We start from the raw sequence: 15646 nt of genomic DNA on the forward strand, positions 1-15646 counted from the left end.
TTGCTGGCCTAAGGAGCTGTGAAATATAATTAAATATCAATTGTTATTATTTGGCACTATAGCAATCGAACGAGCAGATAAAAGTCCCCTACGGCTTGTAGCACAACAAAAACTGCACTAAGCTAATAAGCTCATTTTACCCATTGCAAATGGACTCAGGGTATAAAAAGGACACGTGATCCTGCAGCGCGGACGGTCGCCTAAGTGAAATTCAAGCGAGCAGACAAGCGAACATTGGGATTAGGAGCTGCTCCGGAGGGTGCTTTCATTTGATTTGGCTGCCTCCAGTTCGCCTGCATGCCGCACACATTCGAATCAACGATTCTCTGCTTGTGTCTATTCTGCTAAATGTTTGCACATTGCAACGCACAAGAAGTGCAATTATGTTCACCAAATGGAAAATGAAGCAAGAAACTGGAACAATTGCAGGCAACGTATATGTATATATGTATATGTATATATATATATATATGTATATGTGTATATGTATATATATATATATATGTATATGTGTATGGAAAAAGAAAAAAGTAATAGAGCAAGGCTAGAGAGAAGGAAGGAAAGCGGCTCAGAGAAAAACAAGACCTTACTAATTAGTTTACATGGTTAGTTAATAAGTGTTGGCTAGATAAGCTTGTTATACAAAAACTAAAGAACCTCTTAGAAATCGTGTAAACTATAAAATCAAAGGATTACAAATATACTTACATATATATATATATATATTTGAGGCCTGCGAAGAGCTCACACATATCTGTTCATATAAAATGTAATGTTGAAAACGATTTTTAAATATATATTAAAGCAAAGTATACCTAAAAAGTTTTTATATATATAAAGTAAGCCTAGAAAAATATCTATAAAAAAATATATATAAAATGGGTTTAAAATAAAAGAATAAATGTATAAAAAATATTTGAAAAAATATAAATATATGAAAAAGTCTGTTTAAAAGCAAAAATAATAGAAATAAAAATATATAAACTAATCACTAAAATGCACATAAATATGTATAAAATAATAAATTTAAAAAAAAACACCAAAAAGATTGTAAAAATTAAAATAAAGTACAAATAAAAATTAAATATCGAGTTTATACGTTTTAATTAATGACTGTAATACTGTTACTAAAAATAAAAAATTATAAAGAAAAGTATTTACATATGTATATAGGACAAATTACCTTGACCTTTTCTTAACTGATTCGATGTGCTCATATTTGTTTTACCTTATGCAAATATTCAGCTGTTTTATCAATGCAATTAATCGCATTGCCCAAATAGCCTGGAACTTAACTAATTAGTCGAACTTAACTAGTCACTCGAATTGCTCGCTCGGTAATATGCTGACTGCAGCACGGCCCTATCTGCAGTTGCTCGCGCTGCTGACGCTGACGCCGCCACTCAGCTTCTCTGCGTGGCTGCGAGAGGCGGCTCTGGATGCTCGGCTTCGGCTGCTACTGTTTCTGCATTCTGCTGCTGGGCATTGATGTGACCCATGTAAACATCAGAATACTCAACTTTGAAATTCTAATGTTAGAGGTCGAGGACTTCACAAGTGCCCAGGGCAGGGTACAAAAGCTCTGCTACCCGCTGCACTTGATCGTCATTCATGGCAATATGCTGATATACTTTCGCAAACTGGGTAGCATTTACACGGAGATAGCAGCCCTGGAGAGGGACAGCGATGCCGCCTCGCAATCTTTGGGTGGGCTGGGAAAACGTCTCAAGTTTCGCCAGCGGTTGGCTGATTGGATTGTGGCTTTTGTTTCTATCGATTGCGTTTCCATTGATTTCGGTGATCTCACTGACCGAATTTATGGACTGGTACTACAAGATTTTTACCGAATTAATCTTAGTCATGTTTCAAATGAAAATCGTGGAATACGGCTTGTTCGTGCTCTTCGTGGAGGAACTGCTGCTGCTCATCCAACTGCAGCAGGAGTTTACCAACTGCGAGCACCACGCTCTGCTCCAAGCCTTGTGTGTGGCACTCCAGCGCAATAAGCAGGAAATAGCAATCCGGAATGGCTCAGCAATATTCTGCGAGAATATGTACTGCAAATGGAGCATTTAGAGCTGCGCTTTAGTTGCAGGAATTTCTTTGATATAAATCTAAGGAGCTTTGGTGGCGTAAGTTGCATCAGTGAAAAGAAATTCTATTTATATATTCATATAAGATATTATTTGCCTTGCAGATGGTGCTCACAATAGTTAGTTATAGCATTATTCTGATACAGGTCAAGCTAAAAGACTTGGTCGAGGCAAAGCCAAAAAGCTTGCCGAAAGCTCAATGAAAGCTCTGCCCTGCTCTATGTTAACTTAACAGACCTTCAGCTTAACATTGCAGACATGGCGGCAAATGCGATTTTTTAAAATACATATTAAATTGTTTTATTGAAACATTTATGCTATTATTGTTTCTGCAAGTGCATCGGAGCAACTTTAACACTCAATTCTCATTAGGCTATATCTTAGTAGCTAACATTTAATGTTTTTCCAATAAATTGTACTCATAATTAGTGTAATATAATTGCGACAGTCAGCTTATGATTACTTACGAACTAAATATTGCTTATCACCTACTGCTAAACATCTGCCTACCTGTGACCCATCAGTGTTGAATTATTTCTATAATTAGCTTACATTTAATAAATATATGCCTTGATTGTTTTTCTCTTTAACAAAGTCGTGAAATGTTCAGTTACGTACTTTTGTTTGGATTTAGATTCGACATATAACTTTCATTAGATAATCACAGATTGAATAACTGGAATAACTTTTGGAAGTTCCCCGTACAAACAAGACATTGAAGAATATTTAACTAGAGCAAAAATTATCTATTTTAAAATACGCCCAGCGACATTATCAGGCGCAAGCTAACCAACAAATCTCAAACATGCACGTATTTAAATACAACACACACAATAATGCCTTCAGTAGCAACATTTACAATTACGGTTTAAGGTAAAGCTCCATACAGTGATTGTTAATGACTATGTAGCTATGTATGTATATAATTGCAGTTACATCTATAAAAGTAATAACAAAGTGGAAGGACACTGGTGGTCATTTATACATACATAGAACATACAAGGTGTTATCGTAGATACGCAATTAATTTACATCCAATACTCGGTCTAGCTAACTAAAACAGGCCCAAGTTTTCGTTCATATAGCTAAGCAGATAGTACAAATAAATAAATAGACACACTGTAGGCAGGAGATAATTCAGCAGTAGGCTAACTATTATCCCGTCCCGTGCTTTCCGTTCTCGAACAGGCCCTTCTTGAAAAAAGACGACAGCTGAACGAGGGAGGCACGCGTGAGGCCCGGTCCCCCGGGTCCGTCATAAATTGGACACTGCGGTATTTTCGAGCAAACGACGAAAAGACGACGCAAGTACAGCTCCAGCAAGCGACGACGATGCTTCGCTACCGGCTCACTGTTCGACGCAAAAAACTCCCGGCGAGGAAAAGGCAGTGCAGAGATCTGTATAAATCCGAATCAATAATTTATTAAAACACAAAATATGTAAACTTAACGCATTCGACTTACCTTGGCACCATAGCAGTGCTTCATGCACAAGTGCAGCTCTCGGAACCGACTATAACGACGCAAGATGTTTAATTTGCCATCGGGAAGAGCAATTCGTACCTCGTATTCGTAGTGGGTCTGCTTGCCAGCTCCGCGCATCACGAAACTTGGTATGGTAATGAAGTGTTCGCCTTCAGCTAAGCACGTAAAAAAAATACAAATTAATTTTAGTCAATTTTGGGTATTTCAGCAAACACATACGAAATTCTCTCATGGAGGGGCAAGATCTCGTCATACTGGGCGAATATATCTGTGAGGTAGACTCCTCCATACTGGTTGGACTCATCACACTGGAGCGCATTATGGAGCTTTCCATATCGTATTGTCTCTCCATGCCAGTACGCTCCTCTCTGCAGCAATCTGCGTGGGATTCCAGGTCCTGCACTGTTTGCAGCAATTCTTGTTCCATCTGCATGTAGCTTCGCTGAAGTTCCTGTAGGACCGCAATTTGCTCGTCCAGCTGCGCTTTGTTCACATCCGTTTCGAGATTTTTCATAATTTGAGCCTTCTGAGCAGCGATCTTGCGGCGTTGCACATGAAGCGGGCAATAGGCGCGCGTCACGTCTGAGTTTCGACCCAGCTCACAGGAGGAACAGGAGCCCGTTTCATCGTCGCTGGTGCGCGTGGTCTGTCTGTAAGTGCCACCCGATCCGTTTTGGACGACCGCCTGATTGCGGCTCTCAAGGCACACTCCACTGTCGCTCATAATGGCCTGCAAGCTGGGCGCATTTGAAGTGCTGCCGCTGCCACTGCCACTGCTTGGGCCGGCAGTGCATGTGCGTGAAGCATCCTCGCTGCTGCCGGAGAAGTCATCCTTGCGCGTGTCCTCTGCGTCGTCGTCTCTATCGCACGAGCAATTGCTCAGCGGCGACTGCTGGCCCTCTGTGATGGTAGGCGATGACAACAGCGAGAAATCCGATTGAGCCGTATGGAAGGTATCACAGGTTTCATATGTGTCCGATTTCGAAACTTCGTCCGTATCATTTGCAGCCGGCATCGGCAGTTGCATGCTCTGTTTCTTAGCCCTCATTGCCTGGGTCTCCTTCTCGCTTTCGGCACGCTCCTGCCGCAGTCGCTCCAATTGCGTCTGTATTTCCAGCATGGTCTCGTCCACCTTGGCGATTTTGCTTGTGCTAGCGTTCAGTATGCGTTCCTTCTCAGCAATTTGCTCGTCCAGCCTGCGTATCTCCTCATTCTGATTGTATACATTGATTTTAATAAGATAAAAATTGAATATAAAAGACTTGGACTTACATTTCTTCGTACCGTATCCTTGATAAATTGTGCTGCAAACAAATCTAGCGAATCGGAGACATGCAGCAGCAGCTCGTCATTTAGGGGGGTGCCGTTCTCAATCTTCACTCCCATCTGCAAACGACAATTAAGGTTGAACTTAGTTAAGCATACTATCTTATTAATAACCTAAGTGCAAAGCAAAGTAAAATGTTAAAAATAATAAACAAACCTCGTCAAGTTTGCCACAATCATGCAGCTCCTGCAATTCTTTCGCTACATACTCAGAGAAATCGCGTTTCTTAGAGTCGAGCTGCGTTTGAAACGCTGAAATTTGTCTACACACAATGTCGATCTAAAATGAAAATGAATCGAACAGAAAAAAAACCATAAGCAAATGAAACGAAAATAATAAATCAAACTGGACAAGCACATGCGAAACAAAAGAATCGTAGCATTACATGCATTTCGTTTCATCGGTGGCACATACCTGAACTTTTTCATTGTTCTTTTCCCACAGCAGCATATCCTTGCGTGCAAGCAGCTCTTGCTCACGGCAATTCAATATCTGCATGTTATCCATTTTTTCCAGCTCCAGACGCTTCAGTTCCTCAGTTAGCTTTCGCACCTTCGTCTTGTATTGGTCATGCATCTGAACGCGCTCCTGTTGACAACACAATAAAATGTTAACAAATGGCGAGGGAGATTTACTTGAATACCACATACCACATTCAGTTGCTTCAGTGCATTCTCAATGGTATCCAGAATTTTGCGATTTTCATCCTGCAACTCGGGATCGTCGCGCGACGTGGGCCGTTGCGGATAATATTGGCGGTCGGATCGTTTATAGGGCGACGATGTGCTGCCTGTCATGGCATCTTCATCCACATAGGTGCTGCATGTGAGCAGGTTTTCCCGCGACGATGTTATTAGCGACAGGCGCGACATATCCAGCTGAGAACGGTTCAAGTCCTTGCGTAATTTTTCTGCCTCGGTGGGATTGTTAAAGCGAAAAATGTTGGTGCGACCGAGCAGTATGATATCGCCCTGAGAAATCTGTTTGGGTTCATCGATGAGATGCGCATTGACCCAGCACTGAGCTTGCGGACAGGGATGCAGCGTAGCCACACCCCCTTTGAGAATAATGCTGCAGTGCTGCGGCCGTATGCCATCGCCCATAAGCTCAATGTGCTGCGGCACCTCTGCATCCTCAGTGCCGATGCGAGTTTCGCCCTCCTTCAGACTGTACAGAGTGACGCCTGTGGTGACATCATTGTGTATGCCGATCAAATGCGGAATCTCCGAGTCGAGGACAACGCCCACGCCAGACTTGCGCAGCCCGAGACTCTTTTGCTCCTGCAATATGGACTGAGCCACCTTCCATTTTTCGGTCCACTCTTCGGTAAGGACTTTCTCCTGCGCCTCCTTCTTCTGCAGATCGGCCAGCATCTTGAGCGAGGGCTGCAGCGATTGCTGATTGGGCGTAACAAATTATTATTTACATTACTCAAAACATTGAATTAAGCAACTACTTACAACATCGCCAGTCAGCATGGACTTGAGCTTGTTGATTTCCTCGCGCAGTTCGCGTATTAGCTTCACATTCGCATCCTCATTAACCGTGGGCTTGTTGATGATGTTCTTGGCGCGATTCGCGTAGCGCAGTGTGCTCAGCGTTTCGCTGTAGTTGCAGTCCGCCGGAGAAAGAGCTGCAATCATGATGGTCTTGCTGTTCCCGCCCAGACTGTCCTTGAGCAACCAGGTGAGTATGGAGTCCCGATAGGGAATGTACAGCACGCGCTTCGTGCCCCCGTTCGGTGTGGTGGCCACCGTGGAAGTATTATGGGCGCTCGTCTGTTCCGCTAATGCTGAAATGACGCTGCCCAGCGTGACCAGGGATTTATTGATGTGGGCACCCTCCTTTAGCCGCTGTCCCGTTGCACCCGTTGCATTGGCCCGTTCGCTGCAACAACAATTGGTTAATGACATAACTCTATGCTCTATGCAGTAACTAGCTCACCTGCCCGCCAAGTCGACCAAATGGATTTTGGAGACGGTCTCGCTTGGCATGTCATTCATGAAGACAGCCTGCACGAACGTAATCGTAAAGATGGCATGACTGCGACTGCTCGTGTCATTCATGTTGGTGCTGGCCGTGGTGCGATGGGCATTGCCCCGCGCAATGCACTCCTGAGAAGAGGCAGAGACAGAGAGAGAGAGACGGATAGTATTAGTATCGTATGCTACGCAAATCAAGTGCCAGCACTCACCTGTATCTCTTCAAAGTCGGAGACCGCATGCTGCGACAAGTTCTCCACGTAGGGGCCCAGGCTGCGATGCTCACGCACGCGCAGCGCATGGCCTGTGCTCTGCGCGGCGAGCAGATCCTTCACCCGTTCGTTATATATCTCCAGGTAGCTGGCGTGTGTGCGATATCCCGTGCCCGACTCCTGGCCTACGCGCATGCGCGCGAACAGCTCCTCGCAAATGCGCGGTATCAAACCCGGATTGCTCGGCGTGCCCATCATGGTAAACGTCTTGCCCGATCCCGTCTGGCCATAGGCAAAGACGCAGGCATTGTAACCTGTCAAGTTAAACAAAGACCATGTGAATGCCAACTCCTATTACCAATTTGAAAAAGGTGAGAGGCTGTTGCATCGCAAATTGTTGCATGCAATTGCGCCACTTGACAAGCGTTGGCCAACACACGAGTGGCACTGCGAGCCGTGACTAATGTCTGGCATTTCGATTACGTCAAGTCTATTTCAAGTATACTCTTTAAACAGTACATCATAAATATTATCTTCAATAGAGGTGAAAGTGGCAGACGGATGCAAAAGAAAGACATCTGTGCTCATAGATCCTGAATGTGAGATATATTTGTAGCTGCTTCTAATGATTGATTGGCAATGTATAACATACCATATCATTTTAATAAATCATAATATTTTCTGGATTACTAAATATTATTAATTCATTAACAGAAGAGTCTTGTGTTAACAAACTGAAAGGCTTTTAATCCACATAGTTTCCATAGGCCATTATACAAATACTCATACTGTATAATATAATGCATAAATATACATACATATAATATAATAACACAATATAATGCTGACTCATGTGGCTCAGATTAAGGTAAATTGCTCTTTGGGCATATTTACACTATGTGCAATCCGCTTGGCCATTGCACATCCGTAGACGGAAGAGTAGACAATGAAAAAAGGGAAAAAAGTAAAACACTTTTACTGCAATTGCAGCTCAAGTGTCTGTCGGTCACCAGGCGGTCGGTGGCGACAGTTGGTCCCACCCACTGGGCGGGCTGTGACGCGTTTAAAACATTTCAACGGCTTGTTTGGCCGCTGGCTAGCACTGAGACTGCTTGAATGGGACTCGGCGACGACATCTTCGTCTTCATGGACCGCACAAGTGTCGCAACAACAACGCAAACAATTACACTGCCAAGTCACTGGCTCATTTGGCCAGTCAGCCACACGACAGACACTAGGCAAAGGCAAGCCCCAGCACCTCGCTAGGCAAATGGACATCACTGGCAGTTTTCGTTTACTCTTTTGTAGCCTACCCTAACAAGGAGTATGACGCCTTTTTCTTTATATGTGTTTTGTTAGTAATCTAAATAGTATATGGCTGATTACATAAGATATGAATGCTATTGAATGCTTGTTCTGTATATACTGAGTAAATGTATTTGTTTAGAATAGATGTTTAATTGAAATGAGAATTTGAATTGAATACTAGGTACAAAAATATATTTGAGGAGAATATTTGAATAATTTAAATAAGAATTTGAATTGTATATCAATTTTACTGGAAAGAAGCGCATGCATATATGCAGAGGTACATTTATTCTATGATTCTATTCTATTCTATTTCATCACATATGACCTGGCTTTAATTGATTTGTATAATATATTTATATATATATACAGGTATATGCAAGTATAGTATGTTTATGTGTAGAATAACATTTTTTAAGTGAAAATATATTTGCAAAACAGCAGCATTGGCTTCTTAATATTTATTATTTGTACATATAAAAAAATTTTATCAAAACTTTTAATCTTTATTAAAGTCAAGTTAGTTAAATAAATTTATAAGCGCAGGCAAACGCCCATTCATTCAGTTATTCATATATATTTTTACTCAAATTTTAATTTACATATATGTATGTCAGTTTATGATAAATTAATTTAATTCTATACAGATAAAAATAGTCTGATTTGTTGTCTGTACTAGAACTCTATTAATCGTTACTAAATATGATAAATATTTCAGCCGAATTAACTTCTCGAACAGCCAAGGTGTCTCAATTGGTTCGCAAGGGTATCTGAACTTCGGACTACGCAACTTTGTATCCGCGTTTAGGTTTATCCAAGTTTTTTATTTGCTTTTAGCAGCACATGGTTGACTCGTGTTCATGCAGCTTTTGTCATTCCCACTTGGCCAATCTTGGACGGGTAATTTGATATTGAAAGCGTGCCAAGCAGCAGAAACGGCAGCCGCAGCAGCAGCCGCAGCAGCAGCAAAAGCCAACGACAAACAATAACAATAACAAAATCAACTAGATGCAGCAAACAGCTGTTCCATTTCGTTTGGCATTTTCTGCAGTTGTGGGCGAAAGTTTTTTGTTTTTTGTTTTTTTGTATTTTTTGGCTTTTGTTTTTTATATATTTCGCCAGCAATAAAAGAAATTAGCCTTGTACTATAGTTAATGTCGAGTGAAAGCGCATAAAATATTACGCACTGATGGAAATGATATCCCAGCACGTGCGAATCGTGTCAACAATCTATCAGCGCACTAAGGCGGTGCCAGTGCCAGGGCCGGTCGCGGGGTGGCACCCACCTAGGGTATGATGGGCTGGAGCCGAACGTCAGCCGGAAATTTGCATGTCTGTGGGGGCGAACCGCAAAGCGAGTCGACTATTTTTAGACACACGCATTGGGTTAACCACAGCGAAACCCAGCAAAATCGAAAATAAACTACAAAGCAAACTAGAAATTGTAAACAAAGCAGAGCGAGTGCCAGCAAATGAACTGCCAAATATGTGCGTCTGTCTGGCTGCCAATATGCGAAGCCAAATCAGTTAAAGTCGTGGCAGGCCGGCAGCCGATTCGACAGCAATTAGCTGTCGACTAATGTGCACCACCCCGTGCCCCTGAGGACCAGCGAACCGGCGAACCGGCGACCCACAGCAGTTCTGATGTCATCGCAGCGCTTGTTTGCCTCTCGGCTCGCGATTATGCAAATGAGAACTCACCTTCGTAGGCACAATCGACCACATCGTTGCCCAGATCGCTGTACACCTGCTCCTGGGTGGCGAAATGCGAGTCCTCCGGGTCGAATGACCAGTACGAATAGTCAAAGGTGAAGTCGTGGAAGGCCTCCCGACCGGCGTCGCGTATCGACTGCAAGCGTGGCTTCAGCAGGCGCGTCTTCTTGCCCTCCATCTCCACAATTAGCTGCGCGTCCATATCATTCTCGCTGTAATGAAGAGCAGAAGAGTGACATTTCAATACGCCGTAAATGACCTTGGCCCCATCACAATAAAATCAACTGACGTCACGCAAATGATTCGATTTGCCATTGTCATTAGATTGTCCCATTAGTGAGCGCGCCCCCCGCACGTTGGCAACCCGAGCTGGCCCATCCATTACTATTGCTATTCATAAGCGCAGTGCATGATCCCCAAATGGGGTATGACGCGATAGCAGCTGAGCCTAGAGCCCTGCCACATGCAGCGTTGGAGCGAATGTCACATGATTTTTCAGTCGGCCAATTACGAAAACCGATTCCGGTTTTTGTTAACTGCAAACTAAAAAAAACTTGAATCACTAAAAAGAAAAGACGTTGACCAGCGGCCACATAGTAGAACGTTTGCTGCAGCAACCGGTTCACAACGACATCGTCATTCTCATTATGATCATCATCATCGCCATGCTGGTGGAGGCTACACCCACCGCAGTTGCATGTGCCAACGGCATCAACAAACAAATGCCACCAATTTCAAAGACTTGCCACTATGACTCAGTCAATGGCCCCGCATAAAGACAGACGCTGATGCCGCTGCTGCTGCTGCTGCTGCTGCTGCTGCAGCGAGCATTTTATTATTCTATACGCTTCTATAGGGCATTTCAATCATGTCATTGAATATGTGAAATCAATAAAAGGGAATTACTGAGCACAATTCAGTAGTGACTGCTATATTATATTTAGAGTCGTTATAAGAGGCTAAACCAAAAATGAATAATAATAAAAAATAAATACAATTTGAAAATATGATATTAAAGAAAAAACTTAATTATAAAAAAAAAATTAATAATAATGATAACAATGATAATGATAACAAAAAAAAAATAAAAAAATAAAAATAAAAAAAAAAAAAAATAGTGCTAAAATAGTGTTAAGGTTAAACAAAAAAAAAAAAAATAAATAAATGATAATAATAATAACACAAATATTTAAAGTAATAATAATATAAAAAAGGAAACCAGTTTTTAAATATAATTTCAGTGTTATAATAAAGGCTTTAGATACTGAAATAATTATAAATTTAAGCTACATATATGAATAAGAATTATTGGATTTTTCTTATTGTAAAAAAAATTTAAGTTAAAAGAAAAATTAAAATTAGAGGTAGTTGTTTAAATAAAGATACATTTACAAACAAAATTATAATATTTAAAAGTTCATTTTAAAGTAAAAATTTCTAGAATTAATAAAAAATTGCATATGCATAGATAGTATATTATCTTGGTGCAAGCGTATGCAATAGTCGGCCTTGCGAACCTAACTGTTCCATGTCGCTTCATATATGTACATATATTCTATCTATTTTATTTATTTATTTCATTTTTTTATCTACATGCGTCTTGTCCCCATTTAAAGCTCAATTTTAGGTCGTTCCTCTTTTTCTTATGGGCGCATTGCTCATTGCTCATTGCTCGTGCCGCTTTGTTGGTGGCATGTTTACGCTCCACATTCACATTCACATTCAGCTGCAGCCTGCCTGAATGTGAGTGGTTCTCTGCTCAATGCAGTCGAGTGGTTTTAATTCTTTAATCTGTTCGTTGTTTTGTTGTCGAGCGCTTTGAGTCGGTTTATTGCGCATTCCCCTGCGCTTTATCTCAATCTGTGGCGCTGATTTTATTCCATAAACTAGAGACTTCTGCCGTTCTCTTGACTATGACCAAATTTCTGACTCATGACACAAAAAAAAGATATATATTTATATATAAAAATATATATACACATGCACGAGTAAATCGCTAATAAGCTTTATAATGAATGTGGAAGTTGTTTGATTTGCACTTGCGTGCAAAGTGTATTCAACATTTATGCATAATACCTATAAAGCCTGTCTGTGTGGGTTTGTCTGTGTGTGTCAGTTGTAATACTCTGTCAGTATTACTCACGAAATTTGGATACAATTTAAGTGCTGCATACTAACATATAGACAAACACACACATACACCCATCTATAAGTATTCACATACAAACATATTTACTTAATAAACAATTACATTTGGCTTGTTTCATTTTTCGCCCAAGCGAAGCGCTCTTCCATGACTGCTGCAGTGAGCGAAAAAACCGGGTCAAAACCAAATTCCAACTGGAACTCATAATTTATTTTAGCACTCAAAAAAAAAAAAAAAAAAAAAAAAAATTTACAACTTCAATCAAATAGGCAACCATATAAGATTGTTTAATTTTATATTCTTTATTGGTGAATCAACTTTGGCTGTAAATAGACTACAGAGGTCTCTCCTAAATTAACTATTTACATTTAATGGATCATGTAATTAAAATAGTATATTTACAATGTTTCCTACATTTTTTGAGAAATAAGAGAAAGCAAGTTATTCATTAAAAATTGTATATAATCAATGAATGATTCCAATAAAACATCAACAATAAAACACACATATACATCATTCTACATATCGAAAAAATATACGACAAACGTTATCAACACTACAGAGTGTGACTCATTATCTGTGTGGTTTGAAAGATACTTGAAAAATCACTTTTATTTACTTATACCCTCAGCCAATGGAAAAGGGAAATGCCATGCTAAAATGCTATATCGCTTTTGTGGTATATATTTTCCTAATCAGTCTTAAGGACGTAGTTCATTGAACATGATCTGTAACGAAATTTTCTAGTTTCCAATCAATCGATTAAAACTCCCATGAGAACTTTAGCTTTTAGCTTTAGATCAATTATTTATTTGTTAGTACACAGATAGATTCCCCCAAATTGAATACAAATTAAGCTAAGAAAGTTAAAAGTCTGATAGTTCAGGGTACTACGCAGCCGACTAAAGCATTATTGCTTATTTGCTTTTCCATTTCTATTTCATTTCAGTTTCTTTTTTGCCTTTTCTTACCCACAAATACTAAAAAACTTTTATTTATATATAAATCAAATTGCTGATAAGATAGTTAAAAGTTATCAGAAATGTTTGATTGTTATTTGTCTTGGCGGACATAAAATATTGAAGTGTTTTCGTTATCTTTCGTGGCGGAAGTGATGAAGTTAAATTAATCGATGCAAAAAATAAATAATTAGTTATTATTAATTATTTGTTGAGTTTTCACACAAGAGAGCAAACATTTCTCTCTGTGTACAATCAGGTAAAATTTGCAAAAACAAATTTTGTTTTCACGCTAAACAAATCATCAAATATGCATATTTCTTCAAGCTGTGCGAGTGTATGTGCAGGTGTATGTGTGTGTGTATGCGGTTATTTGTGTAGCCGGCAGCAATGGTTTTACATATGCCGGATGACGTCACTTGATATACAAATTAGGAACTCCAAAGAGCAAAAGTGAACTCTAAAGCGCACCAAATCTAAGTTGAATCTCAACATTTGGCGTACAATGAAAGTCATGAAAAAGAAATTAACTCATTTATTTTGCTTCTTTTTTTTCGGTTTTTCTTAATCGAAGCGAAGCGTATGAAATGAATGACATCATTAGGGCTTTGGCTTTGTTGCTTTGTTCGCTGCCTCGTTGCCAAAAGAGTTTTGCGCTTCATGAACGTCTAAGCCAACTAAATGTGCCACAAGCAATGAACGCGTCAAGATAGACAACATAATCACAAACACACACACACACACACACACACACGCATAGTAAATATGTTTAATGTGGTTTTAAGTAGCCGCTGGCCAAGTTTAGGCCAATGTACTTTGAGAGCGCTGGCTTAACTTGTTGGTCAAAAACACAAACAGTAGCAAAAAATAATAATAAAAAAAAATTTCTAGAAAATCACAATCTGGCAACGTCAGCAACGCAAATGTTTTTTTCGTCGCTGCTTTTAAATATTTAACGGGATGCGCAACAGGCCAATCGAGGGGCGTTCACAAATGGTCGCTTTATCAGTTCTAGTTGGAACTAGTATGCGAATCCCAATTCGAATGCAAATCGCACTGGCTGCATACACTTACCGCGAGTTGAAGGGGCGAACCCTTACGGCAACCTTGAGCGACGACATTTCGGTGGTTGCTTTGGCAGCAGCTCTTTTAATTCCTGTTGCTGTTGTTGCTGTTGTTATTCCTTGGCTATGCGCGGCGGCAGCACAGTTATGTTAAATATGTGGGTGCGAGGGGGATGTACAGTACGGCTCGGCTGGCGTGTTTGGGCATTCAACGGAATAGCAACAGCGACGTAACTTTGATTGTATTAGTTTTGCCGCACGATTGTTCACAGTGTATTTTGTTACGATATTTCTTGTTTTCTTCTTTTCGCTTCTTGTCCATGCACATGTATATATGTTTGTATATATTTGCGTGTTACTATTGCTCTCGTTGCTGTTGTGCTTGTTGTTGCTGACCTTGTTATTTTGTTTTTGTTTTCGTTGTCGTGTGCAGCGTTTCATCTTGCGCGCGACAGTCGGAAACAAGCACTACACATAATAGTAATTGAAACAATAATTGTGCACAATTTGATTCACTTGCACCTTTCATTGTTTATCTCCTGTCCAGAGCAGCAGCAGCAGTAGCAGCAGCAGCAAGAACAGCAGCAATAGCCAGCAGCAAAGCCTCTGGCAATGCGCTTCATAAGTGTGCGTGTGTGTGTGTTGGAGTCAATTAGTGTGGTTTGCTTTATTTCAAATGCAAATGTTTTTGTCACGATTTAAGCACAGAAGAGTAAATTGCATATATTGCACATCCGAGCGTGAAAACGCACGACACAAAAATATTGGTTATTTTATTCGACTTGTTTTTCGTGTGTATTGTGCGCGTTCCGATGTTGTTGCTTATGACGTCTTCTTCTTACTGTAGAAATGTTACAGTGTTGCACAATGTTAATGTTAGCACAAGTCGCTGTTGTACTCAAAATGAACACTGTTAAAAAGCAGTATTTTTCAATCTTGCTGGACAGTAAGATAATTAAAAAAAATACTAAAATCAATTCAATTAATATTGCCCAAACTGTAATTTATTAGAGTAGTTGAAAAATATTAATTAAATTCACTAAATACTAAACGTAGTTGAGAGCCAAACTTACGCTAAGATTGTCTTTTATTTTATTGATTTATAAAAAGAATTTTTTGCAATATATATTGTAGTATTAAAACGAGGCATGACGTTAACGCAAAATGGAGCAACGTAAACGCAAGTGCACTGCTTGAAATCAGTTGCACTGCTTTGTGGAGTGCAACGGCGCAATGAATTTTCCAATTGGAGCGGTTGGCAAAAGGTTCCTATAAAATAAGTTACCTAAGATATATTAATTATATTCAAGTAAAATTATAAGAAATTGATCTATAAAAAATTTCTCTAAATCAGTAC

At 40.0% G+C, this 15646-nt stretch overlaps 1 protein-coding gene and 1 pseudogene across 3 annotated transcripts; one reads left to right on the plus strand and one right to left on the minus strand.

The window, feature by feature from the left end:
- The first annotated feature begins 1342 nt into the window (after window positions 1–1342).
- LOC108615910 (putative gustatory receptor 98b) lies at window positions 1343–2382 on the plus strand (annotated as a pseudogene).
- Window positions 2368–15147, minus strand: Klp98A (kinesin-like protein 98A). 3 transcript variants are annotated; one of them, XM_089472450.1, is made up of 13 exons: window positions 14300–15147; window positions 10109–10332; window positions 7100–7413; window positions 6850–7019; window positions 6366–6792; window positions 5556–6302; window positions 5320–5493; window positions 5062–5184; window positions 4851–4964; window positions 3798–4791; window positions 3657–3733; window positions 3558–3606; window positions 3299–3491 (listed from the first exon to the last, which is right to left on the minus strand). In XM_089472450.1, the coding sequence occupies exons 1-13, from the start codon at window positions 14344–14346 to the stop codon at window positions 3442–3444; spliced, it is 3510 nt and encodes a 1169-aa protein (XP_089328576.1). In that variant the 5' UTR covers window positions 14347–15147; the 3' UTR covers window positions 3299–3441. The 3 variants fall into 3 exon arrangements, with proteins under 3 accessions (XP_017874414.1, XP_017874418.1, XP_089328576.1); XM_018018925.2 differs by having other exon boundaries at window positions 2368–3491; window positions 3558–3733; XM_018018929.2 differs by lacking the exon at window positions 5062–5184 and having other exon boundaries at window positions 2368–3491; window positions 3558–3733.
- Window positions 15148–15646: the final 499 nt, after the last annotated feature.

This window comes from Drosophila arizonae, chromosome 2 (genome assembly GCF_054131065.1).
Source record: "Drosophila arizonae isolate 15081-1271.41 chromosome 2, UAZ_ARI_1.0, whole genome shotgun sequence".
In the NCBI taxonomy this organism is placed as follows: domain Eukaryota; kingdom Metazoa; phylum Arthropoda; class Insecta; order Diptera; family Drosophilidae; genus Drosophila; species Drosophila arizonae.

What these genes read in the sequence shown, in the direction of transcription:
- Klp98A (XM_018018925.2), bottom strand. Translation starts at nt 14,346, where the DNA reads ATGTCGTCGCTCAAGGTTGCCGTAAGGGTTCGCCCCTTCAACTCGCG. An exon ending in CCGACTTTGAAGAGATACAG is followed by an intron (nt 7,020 to 7,099) that starts GTGAGTGCTGGC and finishes GCCTCTTCTCAG; the next exon opens with GAGTGCATTGCGCGGGGCAA. An exon ending in CACTGAAGCAACTGAATGTG is followed by an intron (nt 5,494 to 5,555) that starts GTATGTGGTATT and finishes TGTTGTCAACAG; the next exon opens with GAGCGCGTTCAGATGCATGA.